A 15,917-nucleotide genomic window follows, 5' to 3' on the forward strand; every position below is an offset into this window, starting at 1 on the left:
ACTTATGATCAAGCTGCTTCCTCACTTCCACTTCCTCAAACTAAAACTGAGCTCATACTATGCCCTCCAGCCCGTGTCCCCTCCCCGTTCCTCTCCATCAAGATCAATAATACATCCATCAGTCCCTCCCCTCATGTCACGGTACTAGGTGTAATCCTGGACTCCCATCTGTCCTTTCAGCTCCAAATCCAATCACTGTCCAAATCTTGTAGACTTCATCTCCGCAACATCTCCAAGATACGGCCGTTCTTAACCTCTGAAACTACTAAGCAACTTATTCACTCCCTGGTTATCTCTCGCCTTGACTATTGTAACTCCCTCCTCATTGGCCTACCTAATCGCAGGCTATCCCCTCTTCAGCCTATCATGAATGCTGCTGCCAGACTCATCCACCTTACGAATTGTTCCATATCTGCCACCCCTCTCTGCCAATCCCTCCACTGGCTTCCCATTGCCCAACGAATAAAATTTAAAACATTAACAATAACATATAAAGCCATTTGTAACTCTGACCCAAATTACATCACCAATCTTGTCTCCAAACATAACCCAAACCGTCCTCTCCGCTCCTTCCATGACCTCCTGCTCTCTAACTCCCTTGTCTCCTCCTTGCATACTCATCTCCAGGACTTTTCCAGAGCCTCCCCCATCCCCTGGAACTCTCTACCCCAATCTATCAGACTATTGCCTACTCTGCCCATGTTTAGGTGATCTCAGAAAAGCTATCTCTTCAGGGAAGCCTATCCTGCCTTCAGCTAATAATGGAATCTTTTATTTCTCCTATCAGTTCATCCCCCACAGTTATTATCTTTTGTACTGTCAGCCCCTCCCTCTTAGATTGTAAGTTCCAAGGAGCAGGGCCCCCCTAACCCTCTTGTATTGAACTGTTTCATTGCTGTATTATCTCCTTTTATATCGTAAAGCTCTGAGAAAACTGTTGGCACTATATAAATCCTGTATAATAATAAGCTGCTAAAATATAACTTGCATGCCCAGAGAGCATATTGATTTATAAGCTTGCATCCTATCAAGGTTAAAAATTGATGAATGGTCTATTTAATGCCTTGTAACAATTGTTATTTTGTGCTACCCTCTTCCCTCTATTTTACTGTTGCTGTGTTTGTTTTCTTGCAATGCATTTGCTATAAGTGTATTTCTCATTTTGGTGTTTGTGTCTTCATTTATTTTAGGATATTTTTTACAAAGTTTCAAAAAGATTAATGTACAGGTACATATCCAGTTACTGAGTTAAATATATAATTTTGGCTACAGATAAAATGAATAATATATGCTTCAATCAAAATTTTCCCAAACTTTGGTCATTTGTAAAGCACTATGAGAACCTTTGAATATCATTGTAATATTAAAAATTGCCATTTTTCCCAACTTGCATTGCCAGCATTTAGTTAGGTTATGTCTCTCTCTGCTTAAAACCACTGCTTGCCTTAGACGATCTTAATATGGATGTATACATGTGAAAGCCTCAGTCAATTCCATTCCTTGGGCCATGCCCCCTGACTTGTTTTGCCCCACGCACCATGAATAAGTCCCTGGTGGGTGGGGTGAAACATGTCAGGGGCCATGGCCCAAGGAGCGCCATTGATTGAGGCTTTTATATGTACACATCCATACTAGGATCGGCTAAGGCCAGCAGTGGTTTCAAGCTAAAATGTTTATTGCTCCTTGGATGAGTTTTTCTTTTGCTGGTATCCTGAGTGCCAATGCGGCTCAACACCTCAGCCTGGAGCGGCACCACCAAGTACTTATGGCCTTATCATGTCTCCTGTTAAGGTCCATGCATACTAGGGTCAATAAAAATTCCAGAACCTCAGAAAAAGCGACATAAAAAATGCTTGTAATGGCTTTTATTGCACACGTGTTTATGGACATTTCTAAGTATTTGCTTGTATAAGCATTTTTTTCCAAAACATTCCCCTCTGCTGATTTTTCAGTGTACGCTTGAAAACGCCAAACACTTTTAAATGCCGTGTTTATGAGCTTCAAGTGTTTTTTTCTACCCAAAAGTTTCTCTCAAAAAGGTACTTGTGGTGTTTTTTTTTCCAGCTGAAAACACTCCTTTGATAATATGCCTCTAAATGCTCCAATGTGCATGGACACATAGGCTAAGATAGAGTTGCTTATACAGGCTGAAAAAAAAGCCAGATGCCTGTAAAAGCAGCATTTTTTTTATGCCCAGTGTACATGGCCCCTAATGTCCGGTGGAACACAGAGGCTTACCCTCCATTCACATCAATCCCGACTTTGAAATCGTGCGACTTACAGTCAAGTCGCATGATTTCAAAGTCGGGGGACCCGCCGATTTCAGGTGCGATCTGCAAGACATCTGATACAGGTGTCTATGCAAATCGCACCAAAAGTCTTGTATGTACTAATTTTGAAATCGGTGCGGCTACGACCAAATCGGAACCGCACTGATATGACCACTGCAATTACGCACAATAGGGTGCGACTTGGCATGCAATTTGCAAGTCGCAGGGCATGCAAATCGCACGCCAAGTTGCACCCAGTGTGAACCAGGGCTTAAACAAACTGTTAAACGTTGCCCCCCCCCCCCGCTATCTGTAACTGATACTATATATCAGCGCAAAAGTCTTTGATAGCCCTTTCATACGCTAGCCATCTGCTGCAATGTATTAATGCAAAATACTTGGGCATTACTGTGAGTTGTGTTAAAATAGCCTATTCATCATGAATAGGTTGCAAACATGCCACAGTGGATCAAAAAACACACAACGCTTAGCACCACAAGGCAAAATAGTAATGCAGGCATTATTAGCATGTTGCCACAATGCATAAGTGTGAATAGGCCCCTAAAGTACCAGAGTACTTTAATTTTAGCCATTTCTTAGCTTTAGAAAGAGTTGGCATTTAAATATTTGTCCTATTTTATATTTAGTTTTTCCTTTTCCTGTATCTTGGACATATGTGAAAGAAATGGGTGAGAAGTTTTCACCAGGTTAGCACAGCACAGACAGCAATAAATCATTTTCCAAAGTTCTCTTTTTTTCACTCAAACGTGGGTTTTTTTCTCCCCCATCACTTCCTGTAATTTCTTGTTCTGACACAAAGGGAGGGGAAATCTTCCCAATAGAGACACCACCAGCAGAAAAACCTGACAGAGGCTTTAACCCTTCAACCCCTATCCTAAACAAAATCAAGTTTTGGCAGCAGTTGGTCTTTGTAAATTAAATATTTTCAGATTGAATGCACATGATATTATAACTTAGAAAATGATCTATTTAGGTTTCTCTCATTCTCAGAGCTGGATCATCCACAAGACAGTGTATGTCCAAGGGGCCATATGCAACCTTCATATCACTAAATTAAACTAGAGGCAGGGCTGGGAATCGGGGTACCAGTCCTACTGTAGTGGGTCCAGCCAGCTGGGTGAATCAGATGTAAGCAGGGAGGGTGATCGGAACAGTGAAGGGGCGATTACTGGAACTGATCCCCTCTATGGTTCTTTCTGCAGCAGCTGAAAGCTGACTTCTCTTCATCCCATCATTTTTCAGCTGCTGCAGAGAGAGCCATACAGGGGATTGGTTCCAGTAATTGCCCCAAATCACCCTCCTTGTGCACCATATGTTTCCCCCTGCTGCCCAGGTCCCCCTGTGTGCCTCCACCCCCCACAATGCTGTCTACTTCCCTTCTTTCCTTTCCACCAGCAGCTACAGGCACTAGGACAGTAGGATCCTTCGGGATGGAGAGTGGGGGAAGGTTCCAGTAAATATTTCCCATTTACCAGCCCCTTCCTGTCCTGAATGAACACAGTGAGCAATCAGTACCGATCACTCGCTGTGTTCATTCTTAACTGAAGCCTAGTAAACTGTTTTTTGGCGGAGTGGCCCTGTCAGGTTGGCAGCATGGGGCCCTGTGGTTTTTAACAGCAGCCCTGACCAGAGGAATAGTGCAATTGTGAACTTATGTATGGAAGGTGGGGAGGAGGTCAAACCTGCTGCCTTGCCTATGGTCCCATTCTGTCTTAAAGTGATACGAAGGGCTACAATTCTATTTACATATGAAAGGGTCATATTACCTGCTCTGTGCACGAATATTGCACAGATAGGTCGCTTTCCTCCTATTCTGGCAGTTCCCCGCTTGCACTGTCTGCTTCTCCCTCTTCTGGGTGCCTCTTGTAGCAAGCCAGGTCCAAGGGTGTGTGCTTCAGAGCCAGGCTGTGTGCCTGTAAGCAGCAACTCCACTGCCTCCTCACATGAGTTTGACTGACAGAAGCAGGAGCTCTGCTGCTCTGTTTCTCCTGTAAAGGAAAGGAAGTTGCTCTCACTTGCTATCATCCACTGATCCAGTGCAACTGAATGGCAGAAACTAAACATTGGGTGCATGCAACCTGATATTGTGTAGGTTTACCATCATTCATAAATGCATCACTTTTCATAATTTGAACAAATACAATTGATAAAGTGGTAATTGATCAGACTGCTCACACTAAAACAGCAACACTTGCACTTGATGTATTTTCAGAATGATTGTGAATATATGTCTTTATTTTTTATAGCTTCCAAGCAATGGGAAATCGCTGAGCACATTACAAAGCAAAGTCGGTAAGTAAAGATAAGTGAAATAAGCTGCAAATTTGCAAAGCTGAAAATTTAGCTTCACCTCAAATTGGATCCAGAACTTGCATCACTAGATAGTATTTGTGACAGAACGCCTGTCACCCGATCGAGTGAATTCATCAGAGAATCGATTCCTCACCACTGGGACACAGGACCAAGGTATTATAGCCAAGACTAGATAAGAGGCATTGCACCCAAGACTAGACGAGACTAGCGTAGATGCCAAACTGAAACTACTTTATTGAACAGAAATAGTTTTTATATACTGCAGAAATAGGGCAGTGCCCTCACATGAACAATGAAACAAATAATACACATTATAAATATCCCACACACATTATCCTAAACCGTGCAAATGTAAAACAATACAGCCAACAGCTAACAGTGATCTAATTTAACAGTAAGCCAATCAACTGCCAGGCACCTAGACAATGCTTTTAATAATCAGGGAGCCCACCGCAGACGGCCTGACAACATACTCACCCCTGAATACACAAAGTCCATTACACATGCTGTCTTTAAGGTTTTTGCTTTCACTTGTATAATCTGTCCATCATAAGAAAAAACTTGTACAATATTCCAACAGTCTGAAAAGTGGAATTAGTTTATCTTCATAGATTTCTTGAGGGAGATTGTTGATAAATATTTCTGTCCCAAATAGAGGAGTTTCTCCAACCCAGTCCGCATGAGGGCCACCATATTTCCTCCAACCATTAACCTGTACAAGATTATTATTACATCTTTCCATCCACTCCAGAAGGGAAGATTTATTGTCTTTTTACAGAGAAATAATCCAAGCCTCGCCATCAGCATTCATCATGTTGTTGTCCATTATTAGAGAATGATCTGCTCTCTCCATGGGCCGTAATCAGTGGGCTGAAGGCTAGCCCCTAGTCCCCTCCAGAAGCCCCTGTCCTGGTTGGATCTGTCACAGTATTCACCCTAATAAATTGCAGATTTCACTAAATTGTGGTTTCAATGATGCTGTGAACAAGACAGGCCTGTAATGGAAGAAAGGGAAATATTTATGACCAGTACTATCAGTAATGAACACCAAGAGCAGAAGCAGGCAGGCCTAGAATCCTCCTTCCCCCAATTCCATTACTGAGCCAGTGTTCTTGTTCCACTGATATGGCGCTCTCATCCTGTCCTGACCAGTCATCAATAGATTTAATGACACCCTTTACTAACCCTAGACACTGAGATGTCACATCACACATTGAACTCATTGTGCCACCTGGTACTCCTAGCCCTCCCTCTCTTCCTTGCCCAGATGACTTTCTGGCTGGAAGCGCAAAGGTGAAGGCGCCAACCAGCCACCTTGTCAGATACCCACTCAGATTTAATGTACACCCTTCTAGTTTACAATTTCTGGAAAGATGGTTGAATTATGCAATTGTCGAGATAATTTGAAGAAATGGTCCTGAATTGGTGAAAATAGTTGAATTGTGTTACTGCTACCAATTCACTTGCTGTGCTGCTGACATTTGTTTCCCTACCACCATAACCTTCTTGCATTATGGGAGGATGGAAGACTTAAGATCTCTAGGCCATACTCATCCACCCTTCTTTCTCGCTGACATTTAGACATTCAGCGTTTTACTTTTGTAGGGTCCCAGAAATATACACTTTACCCATGAAAAGTTACAAACCCTGGAACACAGCTGAGCATGCATCACACATAATAACATGTCCCAAGTGACCTCAAGTACAGTATTTATAGTGTAATAATAAGTACTCTTAAGACGTGTATAGTAAACCAAGTGCTAGAGAGAACAATAGCTTGTGTAAACAGACCTAAAGTAAAGCATTTAAATAGTTTGTAGTGCTACCCCCGCGGGGGCTGCTTAGTAATTTGGGTTCTCTATTCTGCGCCTTGACTCCAAAAACAATCTCAGTACCTCTCACACACCTGATTGAATGAAAGTTACTACAAGCACTTATAAGAACACAAGTATAAATACCATTAACTCGGCTGTGAATAGCACCAGGAAATAGACATGAGACCGTTTTGTGGTAAATGAACTCAATGTATTGGTACGGGATAGACTAAATGGTTGTTTGAGCATAAATGAACACAGAGAAGGTAGGTTCAGACGCAATCAACCAGACAGTATAATCACTATGCCAAGGTAACTTAGAATAGAGTTCTGTACCCGTAGACTGGGATTAACTCATGAATCAGCAAAGTAAACAATAAACTGTGCATATTAACATTAACTGCAATGCGAATAATATAATTAGTCTAGAGTGCAGTCTAGGAGAATGGCTGGGATATGGAACACTGTCCCCTGAGAGGTATCTCCTTAGCAATAGGTGAAGGTCTCTGTGTAGCCACTGTAAAGGGACAGTCTTTAGTCCTAACTCTTCAGCCGGCTAGCGTTGGGGTCCAGCTGTACCGCTGGTGCACATAAGAATAGTCCCAGTCAAGCCTTCAGGCAGCAATAAGGCTATTAGATGGCAGTATGGTCAGTTCCTAAAGGGATCAGTCTCTCCTGCAGCAGAGATGGTAAATCGCCACAGTAGCAGCTTACCAGTTCCCACGATATTGCAGCTCCCTATCCGTTCAGACACCGAAATTAGTCCACTCTCTGCTCTGCACCCAGGTGACTCTGCCTATCTGCACTCCTGAGCTCAGTGCTCTGCATCCCACTCAGGCCTCTGTTATGCAACAGTGATGTGCACTATCTGGTCGCCCTAATGGTAAAAGGAAGCGGTGTCCTATACAGCCTGAGAAAATTCAGATCTTTAGGAAATGCAGTTCAAAAGCTCTTGATAACAGTAGAGTCACTCTCCTCTGGACTACAGTGACAGTTGCAGCCCTAGTACAGTTGGGGCATGGGAGCCAAACATCTCACACCAGCACAGGTGTAACCAGCACGTGGGGGTCAGGGAGAAGTAGTCCTGTATCCAGGAGGGCCTGCTGCAGACTACCCATTCTTCTTGTGATGAGTATAATCCTTAAAGGGACATTGTAAGTAGATTTCAACAACAGTCTTCCCATTTAATGCAATTTATACTGGAGATGCTATGTACCTGTAAAAGCTTCCCTTGTGCAGACATGCCAAAGCCCTAAAACACTGCTGGCCATCGCCATCTTAGATGTGATATCAGCATCCCAAGCAGACTCAGAGCTGTCACTCAAAACACTATAATTATTCCCTTTTTGTCTGCCTGATTACTAGAGGTGGTGGAGCTAGGCCAGCACAGACAGTAATTAGACACTCAGACTAGGAGAGGGCTAAGACATGCAAGGAGGTGGAACTGTGGCTGTGCTAAGGATTTGACATTTCATGGAGTAGTCAAATTCTGTGCTTTTAACTGCAATTTTTAAGTTGGTGACAGGATCTCCTTAAAATGCTGCAAGTTAGTTTTCCTGAACACGTAGGTCTTTTTTTCTGTAAAAGGGAACTCACTTTAATCCTACACAGAAATCTCTAAGTGAAAGTGTGCTCTTACCTCTGTGTGGTCTGATCATTGCTAGTAATGCTAGATTTGTGTTTTCTTAGTGAATTCCATGCCATGAATGAGTGTTCTAATATGATGCTCAGTTTGCCTAATTTTATAAATTTCACAAAAGACTGCTAACAGTGTAACAGTGGTTTACACAAGAATATGTTGCATGTTTGAGTTTATTTAAAGCTGAAGTCAACTTTCAGTTCAAATCAGATAAATGTATACCAGGTGCACCAAAACAAAATATGTTCAGTGTCTTACAGTTTTCTTTCTAAAACAGCCCCAGCCTGAGCATAGAAGCCTGGCTCCTGCCAACAGCTGCAGAGTGGGCCCCTTGATCTCTGCTTGAAAGCAGTGGTCTCTCTGCAGAAGTCCATCACACTCCCAACTTAGTCAGCTCTATAGCTCTGCAGCAAATCGGCTGATCAGCAAAGCTCATGCTTTCGGCTATTGGTGAGCTCTGGCTCTGTCTCAGCAGGTGACGTGTCAGACCTTCCACACAAAGATCAAGGGTCCCACTCTGCAGCATGCTGACAGGCGGCAGGATTTTCTACTCAAGCTGGTGCTGCTTTGTAAAGAAAGCAAATCACAAGACTTTGAACACTTTATTTTTTCTGCACCTGGGATGTATTTAGCTGATTTAGACTTTAAGGTTCATTGAGAGTTTGTAAATTTTCAGAAGAAACAAAGATGAGATGCAGCAAATAGAGTAACCTGTAATGATTAGATCTCAGGTCATTATATTTGAATATATGAAACAATAATTCTGATTGGTTGGTATGTATTTGGCTTTACGAAATAGCAGAGAGGAGCTTACTGAATGTTCTCGCCTTCCTCCCTCGGTTACCAGAATAATGAAACTATTGTTATTTTTACATATGCAGTTGACTTGGTCTCTGAACAATCTCCAGAACACAGTATCATTTCCCAGCAAGTAAGGCAATTTTTGTTCTGTACTGTAATACATCTCGAGACTGATCTACACTGTCTTATCAGGTGCACTAAGCTTACTTTCTTTGTAACAGACTCAGAATTATTTGGGTGATGTGGAAGAAAACCTAGAAAATTCAGGTATGGTTTATTTATTGTGTTTTTGTTTTTTTTTTGCAATAAAAAACTCAGTGGTGATCAAATACCACCAAAAGAAAGCTGTGTGAAAAAAAATCATATAAATTTAATTTGGGTACAGTGTTGCATGACTACGCGTTTGCCAGTTAAAGTAGCGCAGTGCTGAATAGCAAAAAAAAGTGCCCTAGTCATAAAGAGGGTAAAACCTTCTGGAGGGCAAGTGGTTTAACCCCTTGATGCCGGCGCCTCCTGGCCCTAAGAGGTTAAAGAGAGAAATAAAAGGTATAAAACATTTTTGCACTATGCCATGCAACTGCAACACTGAAAACTCTCAGAGGCGCTTTTTTGGATCCGCACTGAAAACGCACTGCTTTAGTATCGCATCTATGTGAACCACCAACATAGGAACACATGTTCTCTGCCCTGTCATGCAAATCAGTGTGCTTCAAAACGCATTTGATAGAACCCAGGCTGAATGAATGAAAGTGTGGTTTTATCACTGTGATATACTGTATGTGTTGTTTTATTCATTTGATATGCATTTTATTTATTTACATGTAGTGAAGGGGTTATGCATTTAATTTATTCTTGCTGTGAGTGCTGTATTTTTTGTGTTATGTTTTAATCTGAATAGGATATTTATGCAGCTGCTTGTTTGGGGGAGAGGATTATAGATTAGGATGCTAGGAATTTGTTTCCAACAGTATTGATTGTGGATACTAGTAATGTAAAGAACCGCCGATAGATAAATGTATCATTCACCAGGGAAATCAGTATAGTCTGATGACCCTTGCAAAGTATACTTGTGAATTGGGCGCTATGGGTACTTGGAAGGTGCAGGATTCTGTCAGTATTTATACTTATTCCATATATGACGCTATTCAGGGAAACAAATTGTACCTCTCGTATGGAGCAAATGGTCAAGTTGCACCTAGTAGATTGTCTAATCATTGCCCATTTGTATTAACAATCATTCTGAAATCTGCCTCATAGGACTCTATGAAATCACTTGCAGTGCAACAGTGTGAAGCCAGCCTTATAGACCCTTCTCTTTTAAATGAAAAAAAACACCACATTTTTTTGTGACCTGGCTTGAGTCCGGGCTGGTTAAACACGGCCTTATGCACATGGGTCTGCCTTTGGTGTGTGACTTATGGATCTTTCTTTGAGACATTACCACATTTTTTTTGGCTATATGGCCAGCCAGCTGACTAAGATCACCAAACGAAAACAGTTTTTTTTACAGAAAGATCCACAGTTGGTTTGCATTGAGTAATTCTAAACATACAAGTTTTGATCGGGGAAAGGCTGTACTGACCCTCAATGCTGCCAAGAAGTATGAGGTTTGCCAGTACCGTATGCTGAAAACAGTCCCACGCCATGATGTTCTCACTTCACTTCACTGTTGGTATGGTGTTTTTGGGGCAGTGTGCAGTGCCATTTGACCTCCAAACATGATGTGTATTATCACATCCAAAAGAGTTCAATTTTGGTCTCATCTGACCAGACTATATTCTCCCAGTATTTCACAGGCTTGTCCAAATGTTTTGCAGCAAAACTTTAAACGAGCTTCAACATGCTTTATCTTCAGCAATGGAGACTTGCGTGGTGAGCGTGCATACAGGCCATGGGGGTTGAGTGTGTTAATTGTTTTCTTTGAAACAATTGTACCTTCTAATTCCAGGTCTTTCTTAAGCTCTCCACAAGTGGTCCTTGGCTCTTGGACAACTCTTCTGATAATTCTTTTACTCTTCTGGCAGAAATCTTCCGAGGGTACCTGGTTGTAGCCGGTTTATGGTGAAATTATGTTCTTTCCACTTCCAGATTATGGCACCAGCAGTGCTCACTGGAACATTCAGAAGTTTAGAAATCCTTCTGTAACCATAACCATCAGTATGTAACAGAATCTAATATATTGGTGAGCACTAGCGATATCTGGGGAGCAGCTAGCACACAAGGTGACAGTAACCATCCCCTACAATAGTATATGTAAAAAAGTGCAGCGCTTAAAAAAAAAATATATATATATATATAAATATATATATATATAGTATAGCGGAATGGTAAAGTGCAACACATAAGTGCAAAAACCATTAGTAAATGCGAAATCTAAAAGTCAAACAATATGGTAAAGTGCATCATAAATGTAATGAGCTAAGTGAAATAGTAAAGTGCATCAAGTAAAAGCATGAAAATTTCAGCTAAACAGCTCAAAAAGCAAATGCCAAACAATAGTGTATCACGGGCAGAATCTAAATACAATAATGTCCGTGGTGATCCATGAATAAAATGCAGTAGTAAATGATGTTACAATAAACATATAAAATCTGAAATATATAAAACCGGACCAAATTTCATCCTGGGCACTCGGATGGGAAGTCAGCCCTTGTCCTAGAGGGAATAACTCACCACAGGAGCCAATAAAGTTGCATATAGTGTAGTATTTATTAGAACATTAAAAAGTGTCCACATGGAGACAAAAATCAAAAAGCATAAAAAGAGTACCAAGATGGCCACCACTCTGACCTTTGGCAATGGCGGCTCCACCCAAAACATACCATCAGTATGTTTTCCAACAATAAGGTTGCTAAAGTCTTGAGAGAGCGCTTTGCTTTTACTCATCATGAGATATTTCTTGTGTGACACCTTGGTAATGAGACACCTTTTTATAGGTCATCAGTTGAGACTGAACCAGCTGATATTAATTTGCACTGACAAGGGGCAGGATTGCTTTTTAATTTACTGATACATTTCAGCTGGTGTCTTGGCTTTCCATGCCTTTTTGCACCTCCCTTTCTTCATGTGCTCAATACTTTTTCCCCGTGTCATTCCATTTTATTACACATAACTTAGTTTATGAGCTTATTTGTTTTGGTTTCTTTGTATGTATAGATTGCATGGATTGTTACCGACTCGAGGTGAAAATTTCATGCCAATAGAATCTTTAGAAATATACTTACCTAGAACAATTGTGACGTGTTCAATACTTTTTACCCACTGTATATATATGTATTCATTAATATATACTGTGTCTGCAGTCTTTTTTTCTAAATCTCCTGCTCTTCCATTGCCATATGTTGTGGTAATGTTTTTTTAAAGTCATTTTGTTGTATTATCACCTTTTATTTACCTCAAGAAATGCACTGGACATTAGCTTGCCCCATGGCTTTCCATCAGAGTTATCATTATTTTTTCACATGCAGGTGGTGCAACCTCTGAGCAAACTTCAGAACACCATATCATTTCCCAACAAGTAAGACAAACTGTGGTCATATATCTCAAATTTGGTCCATACCAATTTATTAGTATATGATAAGTGTATTAATCTTGCTTTTTTTGTAACATACACAGAAATATTTGAGTAGAGTGGATGGAGACCTTAGAAAATCAGGTATGGTTTAATTTTTGTAGAATTAAATAAATCAATCCTTTCCTGTGCCTTCACTTTTTTGATTATTGCAGCTGTGTAGTTTAGGTAGCACTAACTATTATAAGGTTTTTCTTAAAAACCCACAACATTAAAAGATGTAAAAAGTGTGGTGTTACCTATGACATCCAGTCACCTGTTTGTCATTTTCTGGCTTAGGAATATAAATATGTCCTGATATGACTGCCCAAAGGCATCTCTGAATTGCATTAGGGTAGCAATCGGGCGGACTGACCATTTGGAAACTCGGGCACTGCCCGAGGGCCCGGGGTCAGTAGGGGGCCCCATGAGATGCCCCTGGTACCTTTTTCATATGCTTTTTTGAGTTTGGGCAAGGACACAGGGGCCCCATGATCCCCTATTGCCTGGGGGCCCCATGAGCTGTCAGTCCGCCCCTGGTAGCGATGCATTTACTGCATTTGCAACCAAACTTGAACAAGTTGTAGACCAGGACTGTGGCTCTATGTTAAATGTTTCATTGTAATTAACTCACATTTTACCTTAAAACTAAATTAAAACATACCACCTGTTCTTTAACTTCAACACTATTTGAATTATTTTCCAAAATTAGGAATTCCACGAGAGGTCATATTTCAATAATGTACAATGTTTTAAATAAACCAAGTCATAAACTCCCATATGTGAAACAATGGAAACAAGACTTGAATGTAGGCTTCTTAGACATCGAGTGGCAAAAAATAGTATATAGTTTATCTAAGATATCTATAAATACGTACAACTCTTGTGGAATCTACTGATAAAAGCCACTAAGTTGGTCCACGGTCCCTACCAGAGCAGCTACACGGTCCCTACCAGTGTGTCTACAAATCTTAATGATTTAGAAACTGTGCCCAAGTAGGTACCATGTTACACATATGGTGACAATGTCATAAAGTAAATAGATTCTGGATCAGAATCTTCAACTTAATTTGTGAATTCATGGTGAATATCTCTAGGTCCGCAGAAGTAGCAATGTTTCAGAAAATGGACTGTGAACTTCATAAACACCTAAAAAGATTAGTGTGATATATAATCCTAGCTGCTAGAATCACAATTGCAAGGAGTTGGAAACAGATGGTTGTGTCTACTTACTATGTCAAACATAAATTAAACTGGATTAAAATAATGATAGACTCACGTGTATTCTCAAATCAACACCCAAATCAAATTTGATAAAATGTGGAACCCATTTATATGATTTATCAGTGGACTCATGTAGCCCCTAGGATACCATTTCCACTGTCCATTGTCTATACTTCTTCTTCTCCCAATCGTTTCCCATCTTTTCCTCTAATTTCCTTTTCTTCTATATAGCGAAATACTTACAATTCTCAAAATGGGTTATTTGGTACTTTTTCATCCTCTCATTTGTAACGTGGAATACGATGGTGCATCTATAAAAGGGGTTGAAACTATACTGTATATTTTTGTAAGTTAGTGCAATAGTGACTCTTTTCGGAAGCGAAATGTGACCAAATACCTAATATTTATTCTCTTTTGAGAATTTTGTATGTAAAAAAAAAGGTTGAATGCTAAAAATGTAAACATTATTATAACTAAATGAGAAGACATGGCAAAAAGAATTTTGTGTCGAAAGGTATTTACATTCGCTCCATTTGATGCTTAATATTATTATTTCATTAATGGATATAGGGCAGACAGCGGATGAGCCAGCTACCCTCGATGACCTCCTGGATGATGGAGACATGGTTGTGAAGGAGATAACACATGAAGATGAAGACACTGTACTTTGTGGTGAGCTCAGATTGTTCTGGTTGCTCATAAAATGTGCTGCTTTGGCCTTGCCAAGTGTTAATGTACATGTATAGAAATATACACTCACTGGCCACTTTATTAGGTACACCTTGCTAGTACCGTGTTGGAATCCGCTTTTGCCTACAGAACTGCCTTAATTCTTCATGGCATAGATTCAAAAAGGTGTTGGAAACATTACTTAGAGATTTTGGTCTATATTGACATGATGGCTTCATGCAGTTGCGGCAGATTTGTCAGCTGCACATTCATGAACCATTGATACAAGGCACAATGGATCCATGCTTTGATGTTGTTCACACCAAATTTTGACCCTTACCATCTGAATGTTGCAGCTGAAATCAAGACATCTCAGACCAGGCAATGTTTTTTCCAATCTTCTATTGTCCAGTTTTGGTGAGCCTGTGCGAATTGTAGTCTCATTTTCCTGTTCTTAGCTGACAGGGGTGGTGCCCCGGTATGGTCTCCTGCTGCTGTAGCCCATCTTCTTCAAGGTCCAGAATGTTATGCATTCAGAGATGGTATTCTGCATACCTTGGTTGTAACAAGTGGTTATTTGAGTTACTGTTGTCTGTCTATCATCTTGAGCCAGTCTGCCCATTCTCCTCTGACATTGACAAGGCATTTTCGGCCAAACTACTGCCGCTCACTGGATATTTTCTCTTTTTTTGGACCATTTTCTTTAAACCCTAGAGATGGTTGTGAGTTAAAATCCCAGTAGATCAGCAGTTTTTGAAATACTCAAACCAGTCTGTCTGGCACCAACAACCATGCCACATTCAAAGTCTTTTAAAGCCCCTGATGCTCAGTTTGAACTTCAGCAAGTCATCTTCACCACGGCTAGATGCCTAAATGCATTGCGTTGTTGCCTTGTGACTGGCTGATTAGCAATTTGTGTTACCAAGCAATTGAACTGGGGTATCGAATAAAGTGGCCGGAGAGATTATATAGTTTTAATAAGAAAAGGATGATGGCAGCAAGTAGGAAGGCATTTTGTGTTGAAAAATATTTATTTGATGCTTAACTACGTGCTGTCTGCCACAGTACTTTTACTGCAGGCGAGTAGCACGGGGAGGCCACACAATGTACTGGTATGTTACGACCAAACTTCTGGGTTTGGGATCCGCATGTGCACACTCCCCCCGCTGATCTGTACTGTGATTCGCTACAGCACAAGTTTGTCAGCAGGTCCCAGCCAATGATTTTGGCTGGGACCCTGCTTGTTGGCTGTAGCCAATCACAGCATGATCCTGTGTTTTATTTTGTAAACATAGAGACAAGATCTTCTCCGTTCTTCTCTTCTTGAATCCTTTCAATTCAAGAAGAGAAGAAAGCAACACTACAGTGCTTAAAAGCAGCACATTTACACTTACACAAAATTTTAGGAAAATTCAACCCTTTGATTGCCCTCAATTAACCCTTTGATCACCCCTGTCCCCCAGCCAGTGCCATTAGTACGGTGTCTGTGTACAGTATTCAGCAATGATCACTGTCTTAGTATCACTTGCGACATCAGAAAGCATCAGGGTCAGTTAGCGTCCCTCCCAGCCAGGGTCAGTTAGTGCTAGGTTGTCCATCACACTATCGTAGTCACA

General features: G+C 40.9%; 1 protein-coding gene across 7 annotated transcripts in view; it reads left to right on the forward strand.

The window, feature by feature from the left end:
- Nucleotides 1-15,917, forward strand: part of LOC149444764 (uncharacterized) — a 183,082-nt gene that overhangs the window by 121,060 nt on the left and 46,105 nt on the right. For all 7 annotated transcript variants that reach the window (XM_089654563.1, XM_089654567.1, XM_089654565.1 and 4 more), the window contains 7 exons: nt 1,191-1,228; nt 4,538-4,583; nt 8,939-8,988; nt 9,080-9,125; nt 12,326-12,375; nt 12,474-12,513; nt 14,203-14,304. In XM_089654563.1, coding sequence (XP_089510689.1) covers nt 1,191-1,228; nt 4,538-4,583; nt 8,939-8,988; nt 9,080-9,125; nt 12,326-12,375; nt 12,474-12,513; nt 14,203-14,304 — 372 coding nt within the window. The remainder of the gene's footprint in view (nt 1-1,190; nt 1,229-4,537; nt 4,584-8,938; nt 8,989-9,079; nt 9,126-12,325; nt 12,376-12,473; nt 12,514-14,202; nt 14,305-15,917) is intronic.

The sequence above is a fragment of the Staurois parvus genome, unplaced genomic scaffold (assembly GCF_062004578.1).
Source record: "Staurois parvus isolate SC_StPar_1 unplaced genomic scaffold, SC_StPar_1.0 ptg000778l, whole genome shotgun sequence".
NCBI classification, from domain to species: Eukaryota; Metazoa; Chordata; class Amphibia; order Anura; family Ranidae; genus Staurois; species Staurois parvus.